Source organism: Oratosquilla oratoria, chromosome 20, assembly GCF_046742065.1.
Source record: "Oratosquilla oratoria isolate Oo_2021 chromosome 20, ASM4674206v1, whole genome shotgun sequence".
Classification (NCBI taxonomy): Eukaryota; Metazoa; Arthropoda; class Malacostraca; order Stomatopoda; family Squillidae; genus Oratosquilla; species Oratosquilla oratoria.
This window is the reverse complement of record NC_134796.1, coordinates 29,342,152-29,357,236: the sequence shown is the minus strand read 5'-3', so window position 1 is coordinate 29,357,236 and position 15,085 is coordinate 29,342,152. Positions and strand designations below refer to the sequence as shown.

Below are 15,085 nucleotides of genomic sequence, written 5' to 3'. Positions count from 1 at the left end.
TCACCTACCCTGTGGTGGGGGAAAAGAATGCCGCCACCAATTATTCACACTTGAATCATAAGAGGCGAGAAAAACAGGACGGGGATTGGGACCAGGCATCCTTCTCCCTGTAGCCACACAGGGGACTTTCCTAAAAAAAAAGTAAAGGCATAAGAGGGTCGAGGAGTTTTCTAACCAACATCCTAAGATTTGGTTCTTTTATGTGCATGGATGTGGTACAGATGAGAATAAAAGGTAAGAGATAGGCAGTATGTTTGTGAAAAGATGGATGTGTTGGCTTTGAGTGAAAATAAGTTGAGAGGGAAGGGCGAGTGTGAATTTAGGAGTGTAGTTGGGAGGTTCTCAGGAGTGAAGAGGGGGCAAGGGAGAGAAGGGGTGGCTATACTAGTAAGTGAAGAGATAGGTAAATGTGTAGTGGAGTGGAAAGAGGTTTCCTCAAGGCTAATGTGGATGAAGGTGAAACTGGGAAAGGAGAAGTGGGTTTTTGTAAGTGCATATAGGCCTGGTAGTGAGAGGAGTGTAGAAGAAAGGGAGGCCTTTTGGATAGATTTAAATGAGTGCATAGAGGGATTAGGGAGGAATGTCAATGTATTTGTATTGGGAGACCTTAATGCTAGGGTAGGAAATGAACCAATTGACGGAATGGTTGGGAAATGTGGAGTTCCAGGAAAGAATCGTAGTGGAGAGTTGATGGTGGAGATGTGTCTACAGAGTTGATGATAGCAAATACAGTGTTTCGGAAGAAAGTCAAGCATAAATACATAGGGGAGAGGGTGGTGACTGGTAGGGTGGTAGATAGAGCATTAATGGACTGTGTAGTGGTAGATAGGAGTATAATAGGAAGAGTTAATGTTGTACATGTTCTAAGGGGAGAGAGTGGAGGAATGTCATATTTTTTTGGTGGAAGGTAAGTTGAGAGTGGAGGGTAGATGGAGAAAAAGGAAAAGGACAAGAGGTAGGGAGGTGCTTAGAGTGAATTCTTTAAATGAAAAGGAAAAGGAAAAAGAGTATAAGAAGAAGCTGAGAGAGGAGTGGGAGGGAGTGAGGGATAGAGTAGAGCTAGGAGTGGAGGAGGAATGGGGATGGTTCAAGGAGGGAGTCACAAGGTGTGCAAAGATGGTGTGTGGAACAAGAAGGACAGGAGGAAATAGAAGGAAGGGTAGTGAATGGTGGGATGAGGAAACAAAGAAGGTTGTAGAAGAGAAGGAGTGAGCTATCACAGATTGGTTACAAAATAGGACAAGGGTGTCATATGAGAGGTACAAAGAAAAGATAAGAGAAGTAAAGCACAAGGTAAATGAGGTAAAGAGGAGAGCAGATGTGAAATGGGGTAGTATGACAGAAAATTTTGGAAGTAATAAAAAAATGTTTTGGAAAGAAATTAAGAGAGGAAGAGGAGGCACATCAAGTAGAGAAGAAAAGGTAAAAGGTGCAGATGGAGAGATGATAATGGAAGAGAAGGCAGTAAGGGGAAGATGGACAGAGTATTTTAGGGAGTTGCTAAATGTGAAGGAGGATAGGGAGGGAAAGGTAGTTGCAGTGGGAAGTGCTAAGAAAATGAGAGTGATGAATGAGGAAAATGGATGAGAAATAATGAAGGATGAAGTGAAGGCAGTTAAGATGATGAGAGCAGGTAAGGCACCTAGTCTGGGTGGATGCCATGCAGAATGTCTGAAGAAAGGAGGTACAGTGATGGTGGACTGGCTGGTGAGGTTATTTAGTGTGTGTTAGAGAAAGGGTAAAGTGCCGGAGGTCTGGAGGAGTGCCTGTATAGTTCCACTTTACAAAGGAAAGGGGGACAAGTGTGAGTGTAGTAATTTCAGTGGGATTAGCTTGTTAACCACTTCCATACGGTGACGCCTACGTAGGCGGCATGAGGAGCAAGTGGGTACTCGATGATGTCGACGTCGGCATCTTGATTATGTATATTGTAGTCCTACCTACGTAACTTCCACTCTCTCTAAACTGGCTTCATCATATTTTCTATGGTTATCAAAATACACAGGTGAAAGAGAATGAACAATTGAGCACTGACTTTATTTTTTAATGCGATTATTATAATGCAACATTGCACATCGGGCAGCTAATGCTGCCAGACGTGCGATGTGCCCCGGAGTAAAGAGGTTAACCCCTTTCATACGGTGCCGCACACATAGGCGTCATGAGGAGCAAGTGGATTCGCGACTCTGCCATATCGGCGTCTTGATTATATTTATTGTAGTCGCCCCTGTGTTTTTACATTCTCTCAAATGTGCCCTGAATCCCATTCTCTGTGGTTTTCAAAATTCACGGGTGAAAGAGAGAACGATCGATATAAGCGGTGACTATATTTTATGATGCAAGTATTATTACGATACGTCGTACGGCTGGCATTGGCTGCTGCCCGCGAGATTTAAGTTCCGCACTGAAGTGGTTAAGTGTAGTTGGGAATGCTTATGGGAGGATCTTGATTGGGAGGATTAGGAGAGGAACAAAGGGAGTAATTGGTGAGGAACGGTGTGGAGTTAGAACAGGTAGAGGTTGCATAGATCAGATTTTTGTGGTAAAACAGATATGTGAGAAAGTTATAGGAAAGGGTAAGGATGTTTTTTTGGTCTTTTATGGATCTGGAAAAGGCTTATGACAGGGTAGACAGGGAGGCACTCTGGGAGGTACTACAGATATACGGGATAGGAGGAAAGCTTTTAGGAGCTGTCAAGAGTTTTTATGAGAGTAGAAGAGCATGTGTCAGGAGTAGAAATGGAGAGAGTGAGTGGTTCGAGGTAAAGGTGGAACTTCATCAGGGATGTGTTATGTTGCCCTGGCTGTTCCACTTATACATGGATTGGGTGGTGTGAGAGGTAAATGCAACTGTGGTGGGTCAGGGATTGGAGATGGTTAAAGAAAAGTGGGAGGTGAGCCAGCTGTTGTTTGCTAATGACACTGCACTTGTAGCAGGATCAGAGGAGGGATTGAGGAAGTTGGTGATAGAGTTTGGGAGAGTGTGTGAAAGAAGAAAGTTGAAGATGAATATGGGTAAAAGTAAGGTGATGAGATGTACAAGGGGTGAAAGTGGCCTCAGACTGGAAGTGAGCATTAAGAGACAGCGACTGGAGGAAGTGGATAGTTTTAGATACTTGGGTGCAAATGTGGCAAGAAAGGGTGGAGTGGAGGTAGAAAGTAGATTGAGAGAAGTGAGTAAATGCCTTGGATTAAAAAGTGTAATGAGGAATAGACATTTGGGAATGGATGCTAAGAGGAGATTGTATTTACCTAGTTGTATTATATGGGAAGGGAGCTATGCTTGTGGTGACCCATCTTTGTATCTTTCAGCTTCAAGTTTATTCTTAAAATCGTGAATAGTATTTGCACACACTATTTTTTCATCTAAGTTATTCCATATATCCAGCATTCTGTGTGGGAAGCTATTCTTTTTCCTATCTCTTCTATAGTTGTCCTTTTTTAGTTTCTTTTCATGAGCTCTTGTTTTTCCATTGTCATTTTTTAGTCAATCTTTTCTGTCAAGGATTTCCGTTCCTTTCATGATTCTATATATAGTCAGTAGATCACCTCTTTCTCTTCTTTGCTGTAGTGTTGGTAGTTCTAGTTTCGATAATCTTTGTTCATATGTTAATTTGGAAAGAGCTGGTGCCAACTTTGTTCTTGCTCTCTGTATTCTTTCTAGTTTCTTTATATTCTTTGTAGTACTGGGTGTCCATAGTGTTGCTGCATATTCCAGTTTTGGTCTAATCAATGTGACTAATATTTTTTTATCATTTCATCCAAGTATTCAAATGCCACTTTCATTGACCTCAGTAGGTTTTATGTTTCACCTACTATTTTGTTTATATGTCTGTCCAGTGTCATGTCATTGCTGATTATCGCTCCAAGGCCCCTTTCTGAGTGCACTTCTTTTATTTCATTTTCACCAATTTTGTAATTTTTTGAAATTCTGTTTTTGCTTTTACCAAACTCAATTATGATACACTTCTTGATATTGACGTTCACCTCCCACTTTTGAGTCCATTTCCAGATTGTGTCCAAGTCTGATTGTAATGGGTCACAGTCCTCATTTGTTGATACTTTCTTCAATATTTTTGCATCACCTGTGAAGAAATTCATATAACATTCAACTCCTTCGTCCGTGTCATTTACGTATATGGCAAACATGATTGGAGCCAGTACTGACCCTTGTGGAAAACCACTTACCATTTCTTCCCATTTTGAGTATTCGTCTCTAATTACTACCCTCATTTTTCACCCAGTCAGGAAGTCTTCCATCCATTTTAATAAATTACCTGCAATGCCACCTATTGATTCTAATTTTCCTATTAATTTTTTGTGTCAAATGCCTTTTGTAGATCTAGTTAGGCACAGTCTGCCCATCCATCTCTCTCATCTCTCTTATCTATTATATCTATTATTCTTGGAATAGAATCAGATTAAATTTGTTGTACATGATCTTGTCTAAATCCAAATTGGCTTGGCTTGAGTTTAGTATAGATTTTTCTTCCAGATGTTTAACCCATCTACTTTTAATCACTTTTTCACATATTTTAGCCACTGTGCTTGTTAGGGAGACTGGTCTGTAGTTAGTTGGATCTTCCTTTCTTACTCCTTTATATATTGGCACAATGTGTGCATTTTTCCAGTCTTGTGGTATTTTCCTTCTTTGAGCGAGCATTTGATTATAGTGTGTATTTTATCTGTTAGTTTCTCCACACATTCCTTCAGTATCCAATTTGCAATTCCATCCAGACCATGCGATTTTCTAACATCTAGGAATCCTGCTACCTGTATGAAGGAGTGATTGTGCCAGCAGCACTGTATGGGGCAGAAACATGGAATATAAGAAAAGAAGAGAGAAAGAGTGTGAATGTGTTTGAGATGAGGTGTCCGAGAAGTATGATGGGGGTTACTAGGCAGGATAGAGTGAGAAATGAGGAGGTGAGGAGAACAGGGGTGGTAAGGGAGCTGGGAAATAAGGTGGATGAAAGAGTATTGGGATGGTTTGGACACATGGAAAGAATGAGTGAAGAAAGACTAGTAAAAGAGGTATGGAAGGCAGATGTGGAAAGAGTGAACATGAGGGGGCAACCTAGGATGAGATGGATGGATAGGGTGAAAGGGGCTTTGGGGAAGAGGGGAATGTCTGTTGAGGAAGGACGGGTGAGGACAGAAGACGGGTGAATGGAGAATGGTTGAATATGGATGATGTTGTGATGCATGAGGTGGAATGGGTGGGGGGATGGGGGATGAGGTAGTATATGTGAGAAAAATATGATGCACCCCAAAGGGATTTCTCCCCATCTTCTCCTTTTCTGCATGAGGGGACGGAGAGGGGGGGGTCGCTATGAAGCGGCCTTGCTATGGATGTGGTGTGTCTTGCGACACTGCTTCTGACCCAGGGCAGTGGACAAGATGCAGGGATGTCCCGTCATCCAGGAGGTGCCAAGATTATAGAGAGGGTGGAGGGGAGTGGAGTGTATTAGGGATGGAATGAGTGGGAATGGTTTTTATGGCTTTGTTTATTGGCTACCTCCCATGTAAGGGGGAAAAAGTCTTTGGTATATGTATGTATTTAACTGTCCCTCCATTATGCTGTCCCCCCACCCCTTGTTTGTCCTGTACCATTTCTCTGAATATTCATTTCCTTTTTTCACCTAACCCTGTGGTGGGGGAAAAGAATGCTGCCACCATGTCCTCCCACTTGAGTCGTACGAGGTGACAAAAAACAGGACGGGGATAGGACTAGGAATCCTGCTACATGTAGCCCCACAGGGGACATTCCTAAAAAAAGTAAAGGCATAAGAGGGTCGAGGAGTTCTTTAACCAGTGTCCTAAGGCTTGGGTCTTTTAATGTCCTTGGATTTGGTACAGATGAGAGTAAAAGGGAAGAGATAGGCAGTATGTTTGTAAGAAGAAAGATGGATGTGTTGGCGTTGAGTGAAAATTAAGTTGAAAGGGAGGGGGAAGTGTGAGTTTGGGAGTGTAGTTGGGAGGTTCTCAGGAGTGAAGAGGATAAGGGAGAGAAGGGGTGGCTATACTAGTAAGTGAAGAGATAGGTAAGCTTATAGTGGAGTGGAAGGAGGTTTCCTCAAGGTTAGTGTGGATGAAGGTGAAGCTGGGAAGGAAGATGTGAGTTTTCATAAGTGCATATGGGCCTGGTAGTTAGAGTGTAGAAGAAAGGGAGGCTTTTTGGATGGATTTAAAAGAGTGCATAGAGGGATTAGGGAGAAATGTCAATGTAGTTCTATTAGGAGACCTAAATGCTAGGGTAGGAAGTGAACCAATTGACAGAGTGATTGGGAAGTGTGGAGTTCCAGGAAAAAAATCATAGTGGAGAGTTGATCGTGGAGATGTGTCTCAAAAGAGAGTTGATGATAGCAAATACAGTGTTTAGGAAGAAAGTCAAGCATTGTGGGAGGGGGTGGTGGATGGAAGGGTGGTAGATAGTGTTAATGGACTATATAGTGGTAACCAGGAATATAGTAGGTGGAATTAAGGATGTACATGTTTTAAGGGGAGAGAGTGGGGGAATATCAGATCATCTTTTGGTGGAAGGTAAGTTGAAAGTGGAGGATAGATGGAGAAAGAGGAAAAGGGCAGAAGGTAAGGAGGCACTTAGAGTGAACTGCTTAAATGAGAAAGAAAAGGAGTATAAGAAGAACCTGAGAGAGGAGTGGGAGGGAGTGAAGGATAGAATAGAACTAGGAGTGGAGGAGGAATGGGAATGGTTCAAGGAGGGAGTCATAAGGTGTGCAAAGATGGTTTGTGGAATAAGGAGGATGGGAGGAAATTGAAGGAAGGGTAGTGAGTATTTACCTAGTTGTATTTTGTGGGAAGGGGTGTCCCGCCATTGTATCTCACAGTGTCTAGTTTGCTTTTAAACTCATGAATGGTTTTTGTGCATACTATTTCATTATCCAGTTTGTTCCAAGTGTCCAAAACTCTGTGGAAAACTGTTTTTCTTTAGTTCTTTTCTATACCTATGTTTTTTTATTTTCTTTCCATGTCCTCTTGTGTTTCTCTTGTCCCAGTTAAGTAAGTCCTCTCTATCAAGTATCTCTGTGCCTTTCATGATTCTGTAGATGGTCAATAGGTCACCTCTCTCTCTTCTTTGCTCCAGTGTTGGTAACTCCAGTTTATCCAATCTCTCCTCGTATGATAGGTTTGCAAGTGCAGGTGCCATTTTTGTAGCTGCTCTTTGGATTCTTTCTATTTTCTTTATATTCTTTTTGGTACTGGGTGACCACAATGTCGCCGCATACTCTAGTCTTGGCCTTATCAATGTAACCAATATTTTTTTTATCATGTCTTCGTCCAAGTATGCAAATGCCACTTTTATTGATCTTAGCAAGTTGTAAGTCTCCCCGACAATTTTGTTAATCTGTTTATCATAGGATAAAGTGGTGGGATGAGGAAGCACAGAAAGGTTTAGAAGAGAAAAAGCAGGCATTCATAGATTGGCTACAATTTAGGATGAGGGAATCAAATGAGAGGTACAAAGTAAAGAGAAGTAAAGCAGAAGATAAAGGAGGCAAAGAGGGGAGCAGATGTGAAATGGGGTAAGAGTATGACAGAAAATTTTGAAAGTAATAAAAAATGTTTTGGAAAGAAATTAAGAGAGAAAAAGGAGGCAAATCAAGTAGAGAAGAAAAAGTAAAAGGTGCAGATGGAGAGATGATAATGGAAGAGAAGGCAGTGAGAGGAAGGTGGGCAGAGTATTTTAGGGAGTTGTTGTCGTTTTAGGGAGTTGCTAAATGTGAAGGAGGATAGGGAGGGAAAGGTAGTTGCAGTAGGAAGTGCTAAGAAAATGAGAGTGATGAGTGAGGAAAATGGAGGAGAAATAAAGAAAGATGAAGTGAAGGCAGCTGTTAAGATGATGAGAGCAGGTAAGACACCTGGGTTGGATGGATGGCATGCAGAATGTCAGAAGAAAGGAGGTATAGTGATAGTGGACTGGCTGATGAGGTTATTTAATGTTTGTTTGAGACAGGGTAGAGTGCCAGAGGACTGGAGGAATGTCTGTATAGTTCCACTTTACAAGGGAAAAGAGGACAAGTGTGAGTGTAGTAGTTTCAAAGGGATTATCTTGTTAAGTGTAGTTGGGAAGGCTTATGGGAGGGTTTTGATTGAGAGGATTAGGAGAGGAGTAGAGGGAGTAATTGGTGAGGAAATGTGGATTTAGGACAGGTAGGGGTTGCGTAGATCAAATTTTTGTGGTGAGACAGATATCTGTGGTCAGGAAATGGCATTGTAATTAGCTCATCTGTGCGAACCTAGCAACACCAAGCAGATTCCCCTGGAACCAACTGGAGCCGTGCAATTCAAACAGTCCACGTATTTTTTGAACAGACCTCGTATACAAAATATATCAAATAGATGCTATTCATAAACAGTTGTGTAAACCCAATTTACAAAGTACTTCTAATAATACACTCATGTATAAACACTCCTTTGATTCCACCTCTTCAGCACGTGATTATCTCCTAGTATGGGAGTTCTGTTTATGATTGAGATGTTATTTCCCATCCCACTCCTGGGGTCAAATGCACAATGAGACACACCTCTTCCACATATTTTACAACAGGGCCCAATAGCCCAAGTTGGTTTACCCTTACTGCTTCATCTAATGGTGATTTCATCCCCTCCCCACCCACCTAAAATAACTTATGAAGCAGGTCAGTCAATCTTTTGGCCCAGATCTCTCTTTCAGGAGACCCACAACTTCTGGGTAACTAGCAACAGCCACCATATTGGCCTGTAAGTCACTTGAGGAAGAAATTATGTTGCTGTTAGGATAGAGATAGCTTGTGGCATTGCATGATGAGGCACTAAGTATCCCCTGCATAATGGCTACATCTGCAGCAGCTTGCTTCTGTGTCTAGGTCTACGCCATGTAAGCACTGTCTTAGTGCTAGATGGTGACCTGAAGCAGATTAGAAGCTCCCTTCAGGCTGTCTCATCTCTTCATCCATTAACCCCTTCCATACGGTGCCGCACACGTAGGCGTCATGGACTTAGATCTCGGTGGCAGCAACCAATGCCAGCCGTACGACGTGTCGTAATAATACTCGCATCATAAAATATAGTCACCGCTCATATCGATCGTTCTCTCTTCACCCGTGAATTTTGATAACCATAGAAAATGCGATTACAAAAGAATTAGAAAGAATGTCATTATGGAGGGGCGACTACAATAAATATAATCAAGACGCCGATATGGCAGCCTCGCGAATACACTCGCTCCCCATGACGCCTACGTGTGCGGCACCGTATGGAAGGGGTTAAAATCCTCCCTCCTTTCACTCTTATCTTATGCATTCTTTCCTACTCAACAGACATGCCACTTACACCTGAAGCTCCCCACAACCCCATTTGGTTGCTGTTATTGACTATTATGCATTAAACTGATGTAATATTAATGTGATAATAGGTATCAAGCATGAGCCAAAACGTGTGCATGACTGGCAGGTTCCAGAAATCCTGACCAACATGTCAGACATGCGTTCATTAGCAGACCCTTGCTTAGAACTCCATGAGGATGGTAAGTTTAAAGTAGACAGTATACAGTATGTAATTTTACTCTGGTCTTTTTATGAAAAATGTTCATAATGTGTTGGACATGTTGCATTATTATGTTACATAATCCTTTTCATGGTATGTGATTTTTCTTTCCAATTTATTAATGTGAAAATGCACATTGTTTTACAGCACCTTTGATCTCATCATGGAACAAGTTACTAGCTATAAGACCTCTTCCACGGTTTCAGGTAGGAATGTCATAGGGAGATTGATGGTTTGTCTTGAAAAGCATTTTATAATAAGAATGTGAATGTTATTTTTTTTTTTTTTTTTTTTTTTTTTTTTTTTATGTATTGTGTAGTACAGCTGGTAGGCTGCTGTAAATATTTGAATAATATGCAGCTAAACTATTTTATTTTTATTTATTTGTTTATTTATCTATTTATTTTTTTATCATCACTGCCCCCACCTCTTCATCCCACCATTTGCTGCCTTTCCTATTCCCTCCCATTGTCCTCCCAAATACTATTTTTGTGTACTTTTGCACTTCTCCTTTGAAACATACTCACTGTTCTATTCCTATTTCTCCTTTATCCTTTGCTACATCACATGCTTCTCATAATTTTTGCCTTATTAGTTTCAGAGGGATCAGCTTCATAAGTGTAGTTGTTGTTGTTGTTGTTGTTGTTGTTGTCGTTCCCTAGACTGTCTGTCCGAGCAGTCCCGTTTCCCCAAGGAATGCCACAGCCGAAACTGGGTTTTCCCACAAATCCTTTATAGAGTGTATGTTGTGTTGTTTGTGTGCATGATTGTGCATAATGCAGTCTTCCATTATGTGTTGTATGGTATGGGGTGAAGTGTTACATCCTGGGCAGCTGTTCACAATGCAGTCATCCAGCCTCTTCTGGTAGCTTAGAAGTGCTGGGTGGTGGCCGCACCACAGTCTGGCCAGGTGGATTCTGTCCTTTCATGGGAGAGAGGATTCAGAAGGGTGGATATCAGGGTGTCTGGCATGCAGCAGTGTGTTGTCTTTCAGTGTGTTAATGGAGCAGTGAGTGATATGATTATGAATATGTTTCCGGAGGCTGGTGTTTGGTGGTTGTGGAGGAAGAGAAGAGAGTATCTGTGTGTGATACAGGTCTTTGGGTGTTGTTTTAATGTTTCTTGGTGTGTGTGGGTGTTCTGGTATGTAGTGTATCGGGTGCAATGTGTTTGTGGTGGCTGCGGCAAGTGTTTGTGTGCCTCTCATGTCGAGGTGGTCCTTGACTTTGAGGACTTTTGTTTCATGGTGTAAATGGTCTGTAGGTGTTGTATTTGTGCAGCCTGTAATTGTTTTTAGGGCTTTGTTTTGTATGATTTGAAGGGTGTTGTGGTGTGTCTCACTGAGATTAGGAGCCCATGCAGGACTCGCATAATTCATCATTGAGTGTATGCATTGTTTGTATATTGTTATATTAGTTTCTTTGTTTTGTCCAAATGTTGTTCCAGTGATTGACTTAAGTGCGTTAAGTCTAGGTGTGCATTTGTTTTTTATGTTTGTGATGTGTTGTTTGAAAGACATGGATGTATCGTATGTTACACCAAGAATTTTCGGTGTGTTTGTGTGTGGTATTAGAGTGTTGTTGATGTAGAGATGAGGTATGTATTTGTGTTCTTTTGTCCAGTTGGTGAGAAGTGTTGCTGTAGATTTAGTTGGAGCTATTTTGAGTCTGTTTGTGATGAACCATGTGTTGAGTGTATCAAGGTATGGCTGGATTATTTCTGCAGCCTTGTCTGTGTTAAGATGTGTGCATGTGATTGTTATGTCGTCTGCGTAGGAAGAGATTTGTATTTCTGAGGTGTCTGGTGTGGGTAAGTCATGCATGTAAAGATTAAAGAGTGCGGGGGATAGAACTGAGCCCTATGGTACTCCATTCTTAATGTTTCTGATGTGCGATGATTGGCCATTATATGACACATAAGCATTCCTACCTGCCAGATAATTGGCCAGCCATCTTTTGGTGTTATTGTGCATGTCTGTGTTATATATTTTATTTGTTAGGTTGTGGCGGGGGATAGCATCAAAAGCTTTACTAGTGTCTAATGTTATAAGAAATGTTCTGTGGTGGGGCCTATCTGAATTGATGCCATCTAAAATTCTTTGTGTGAGGTTTATCAGAAGAGTGGTTGTGGAGTGTAGTGGCCTAAAACCGTGTTGTGAGTCAGCAAGGGGAATATGTGGTGTGACAAGTTGAAGTATTAGGCGTTCAATGGCTTTAGGGGGGGTGCAGAGAAGTGTGATTGGGCAGTGCGATGTTGGGATTGTTGGGTCTTTGTTCGGTTTTGGAATGGTGATTATTTTACCATGCTTCCAGATGTCGGGTATAGTGTTGTGTGAATAGCTGTAGTTTGCCATGTTTGTGAGTGCGTGTATACCTTGTGGTCCAATGTGTTTTAGGCGGATGTTGCTTATGTTATCAGGGCCACAGGCAGATGAGTGCTTGAGATTATGTATTATGTGTTTTGTCTGACTGTCTATGAAGGGTGTATAGTCTGAGTCTGTGGGAAAGTCTTTCTTACATTGAATAGTGCGCGGTCATCAGGGTGAGAAGTGAGATGGCTTGTCTGTGCAAAATGATTTATGAGTGTGTTTGCTTGTTATCTGTTTGAGGGTAGATTGTCTGTTGTTGTGATTATTGCTGCATGAGAGCATGTTGTGTTACTGTTGGATAGTGTAATGCTGTTGAGTGTTACAAAGAATTACAAAGGCGGAGCATGCCAACAGGAGACTTTTTGATCCATATCTAGGTTGGATGCGAAAAAAAAAATCATATTAATAATAAAATAATAAATAAAAACTATGATAATGTAAATAACAAATAAAATACATAAATAAATGCATAGGTATAGTTAAATAATAAACAAACAGGTAAATAGTAAATAATAATGAATTTACATATAACTAATAATAAATGAAAATCAGACAGACAAATGATAACAAAACAAAAACAAAAAATATAAGATAAATTATAATCATTACAGCATCTTACTTAGGTATTTATCTAAATGATTCTTAAAGCTTCGAACTGAACTACATTGCACTACCTGTGCAGAAAGTTTATTCCATTCATTAACTACACGGTTGGCAAAGTTGTTTCTACCTACTTCCAAATTGAATCTATTTCCGGACAGTTTGAGACCATTGTTTCTTGTCTGATTCTCATTCAATGTGAAAATTTGGTCACTTTTGATGTCAATTCCCTTTAGAATCTTAACCACTTCAGTATGGGACTTAAATCTCGCGGGCAGCAGCCAATGTCAGCCGTATGACATGTAATAATATTCGCATCATAAAATATAGTCACCGCTTATATCGATCGTTCTCTCTTTCACCCGCGAATTTTGAAAACCACAGAGAATGGGATTCAGGGCGCATTTGGGAGAATGTAAAAACACAGGGGTGACTACAATAAATATAATCAAGACGCCGATATGGCAGCGTCACGAATCCACTTGCTCCTCATGACGCCTACGTGTGCGGCACCGTATGGAAGGGGTTAAAGACCAGTATCAAGTCACCTCTGAGTCTACGCTTTTTTAGGGAAAACAGATTCATATGTTTTAGTTGATTTTCGTATGATTTATTTTTGATATTTGGAATCAGTTTTGTGGCTCGCTGTTGTACTTTTTCCAGTCTGTCAATGTCTTTAATGAGATTCGGTGACCATACGGAAACAGCATATTCCAAATGTGGACGAACTAACGATTTATATAGCTTGTTAATGAGTGATGGACTTTTGAAATCAAAAGATCGCGCAATCAGTCCCAGAATCTTATTTGCTTTCTCAGAGGCTGAAATACACTGCTTGGATGATTTGAGGTCGTTACTGATAATTATGCCGAGATCTTTTTCACTATCCACTTTTGTTAACGAATTTCCAAATAACTTGTAATCGTACTTACTGTTATTTTTACCTATGTGCATTACCTTGCATTTACTTGTGTTAAATTTCATTAGCCACTTTTCAGACCATTGCTGTAATTTATCTAAATCTTCTTGAATATCTAATTGGTTTGAGTGATCATTTGCCACTCCGCACAGTTTTGTATCATCAGCAAATTTGGAAACAGTAGATTTTAGTCCATGGTCTATATCATTTATATATACTATGAATAGAAGTGGCCCAAGAACGGAACCCTGAGGAACTCCACTTGCAACACTTTTCCATCCAGAAGTTTTTCCAATTAAAACAACTCTCTGTTTTCGACCATTCAACCAATTACTAGTCCAACCTAATGGGCTACCACTTATTCCATGCAAAGCTAATTTAGTAAGTAGTCTTTCGTGTGGGACAGTATCAAAAGCTTTTGCAAAGTCTAGATATACAAAATCTATATTGTTTCTTTAGTCATAATTCGAGATAACTGTGTTGTAAAATTCGAGTAAGTTAGTCATGCAAGAACGTTTCCGTCTGAAACCATGCTGGCTATCATTTATGAAACGGTTACTTTCTAAATGATGTTCGATAGCATCTCTGATGATAGTTTCCATTATTTTTCCAACGATTGAAGTCAAACTTATAGGCCTATAGTTATTTGGTTTCTTTTTGTCACCTTTTTTGAACATGGGAGTAACGTTAGCTACTATACACCTTGTAATTTTTTCTTTTGTTATATTTACCGTAGTAAGTTTACCCTAGACTTTTCACAGGTTTCAGTTTGGAATTCACCTTGAGGTGTTTCTTTTATGAATACCGAGCTAAAATAATTGTTTAAGATATTACACATTCCTTCATTTGAATATTCAAGTTGACCGTCAGCAGATAATAGTGGACCAATGTGATTCCAAACAACATTTTTATCTCTAATGTAACTATAGAATTCTTTGGGATTCTCTTTGGATTTATCAGCGATGTTCATTTCGTATTGTCGTTTTCTTTTTCTTATTGTCTTTTTTAAATCTCTCTGTATTGATACATAACTTTCATAGTCATTAGATGCACCCGAGCACTTATATTTCTTATAAGCCTGTCTCTTTTTAGCAATACTTTTTTCAGTTTCTTTGTTGAGCCACTTTGGGCGAGCCTGATTTGGGGGACATCTGTCCTTAAAAGGAATGTAAGTTTGAATCATCTTAGTGAGCGTATTTTGAAATATTTCCCACATCTGATCTACAGGTCTTTCGTTTAATTTTGCCTCCCAATCTGTAAGCTGAAGCTCCTGACGTAGTCCTATGAACTGAGCTTTACTGAAATCGGGTATTTTAGAAACACAAGTATCTATTCTAAAATTGTTTAGGAGTTTGAATCTAACTAGGTTGTGATCGCTATTTGCAACAGATTCACTGACTTCTACATCAGTTACCATGCTTTCGCGGCTAGTGATCAAAAGATCGAGTAAGTTTCCATATCTTGTGGGCTCTTTTACATGCTGAATTAAGTAATTGTCATTAAGAAAATCAAACAAGCGACTACCTATATGGCCATGTTCAAGGGTCATCCAATCAATGTCAGTAAAATTGAAATCACCCATTATCAATAAATCCCGGTTGCAGAAAGTGTTTTGTACAATTTGCTGGTGTTTGTTTTGTGATCAAGTG

General features: G+C 40.3%; 1 protein-coding gene across 1 annotated transcript in view; it reads left to right on the top strand.

Moving 5' to 3' along the window:
• LOC143036430 (mucosa-associated lymphoid tissue lymphoma translocation protein 1-like) overlaps positions 1-15,085 on the top strand; it is a gene marked incomplete at its 5' end in the record, with an annotated part of 107,060 nt that overhangs the window by 43,522 nt on the left and 48,453 nt on the right. Inside the window, 2 exon segments of the mRNA XM_076203782.1 lie at positions 9,419-9,529; positions 9,697-9,755. Coding sequence (XP_076059897.1) covers positions 9,419-9,529; positions 9,697-9,755 — 170 coding nt within the window.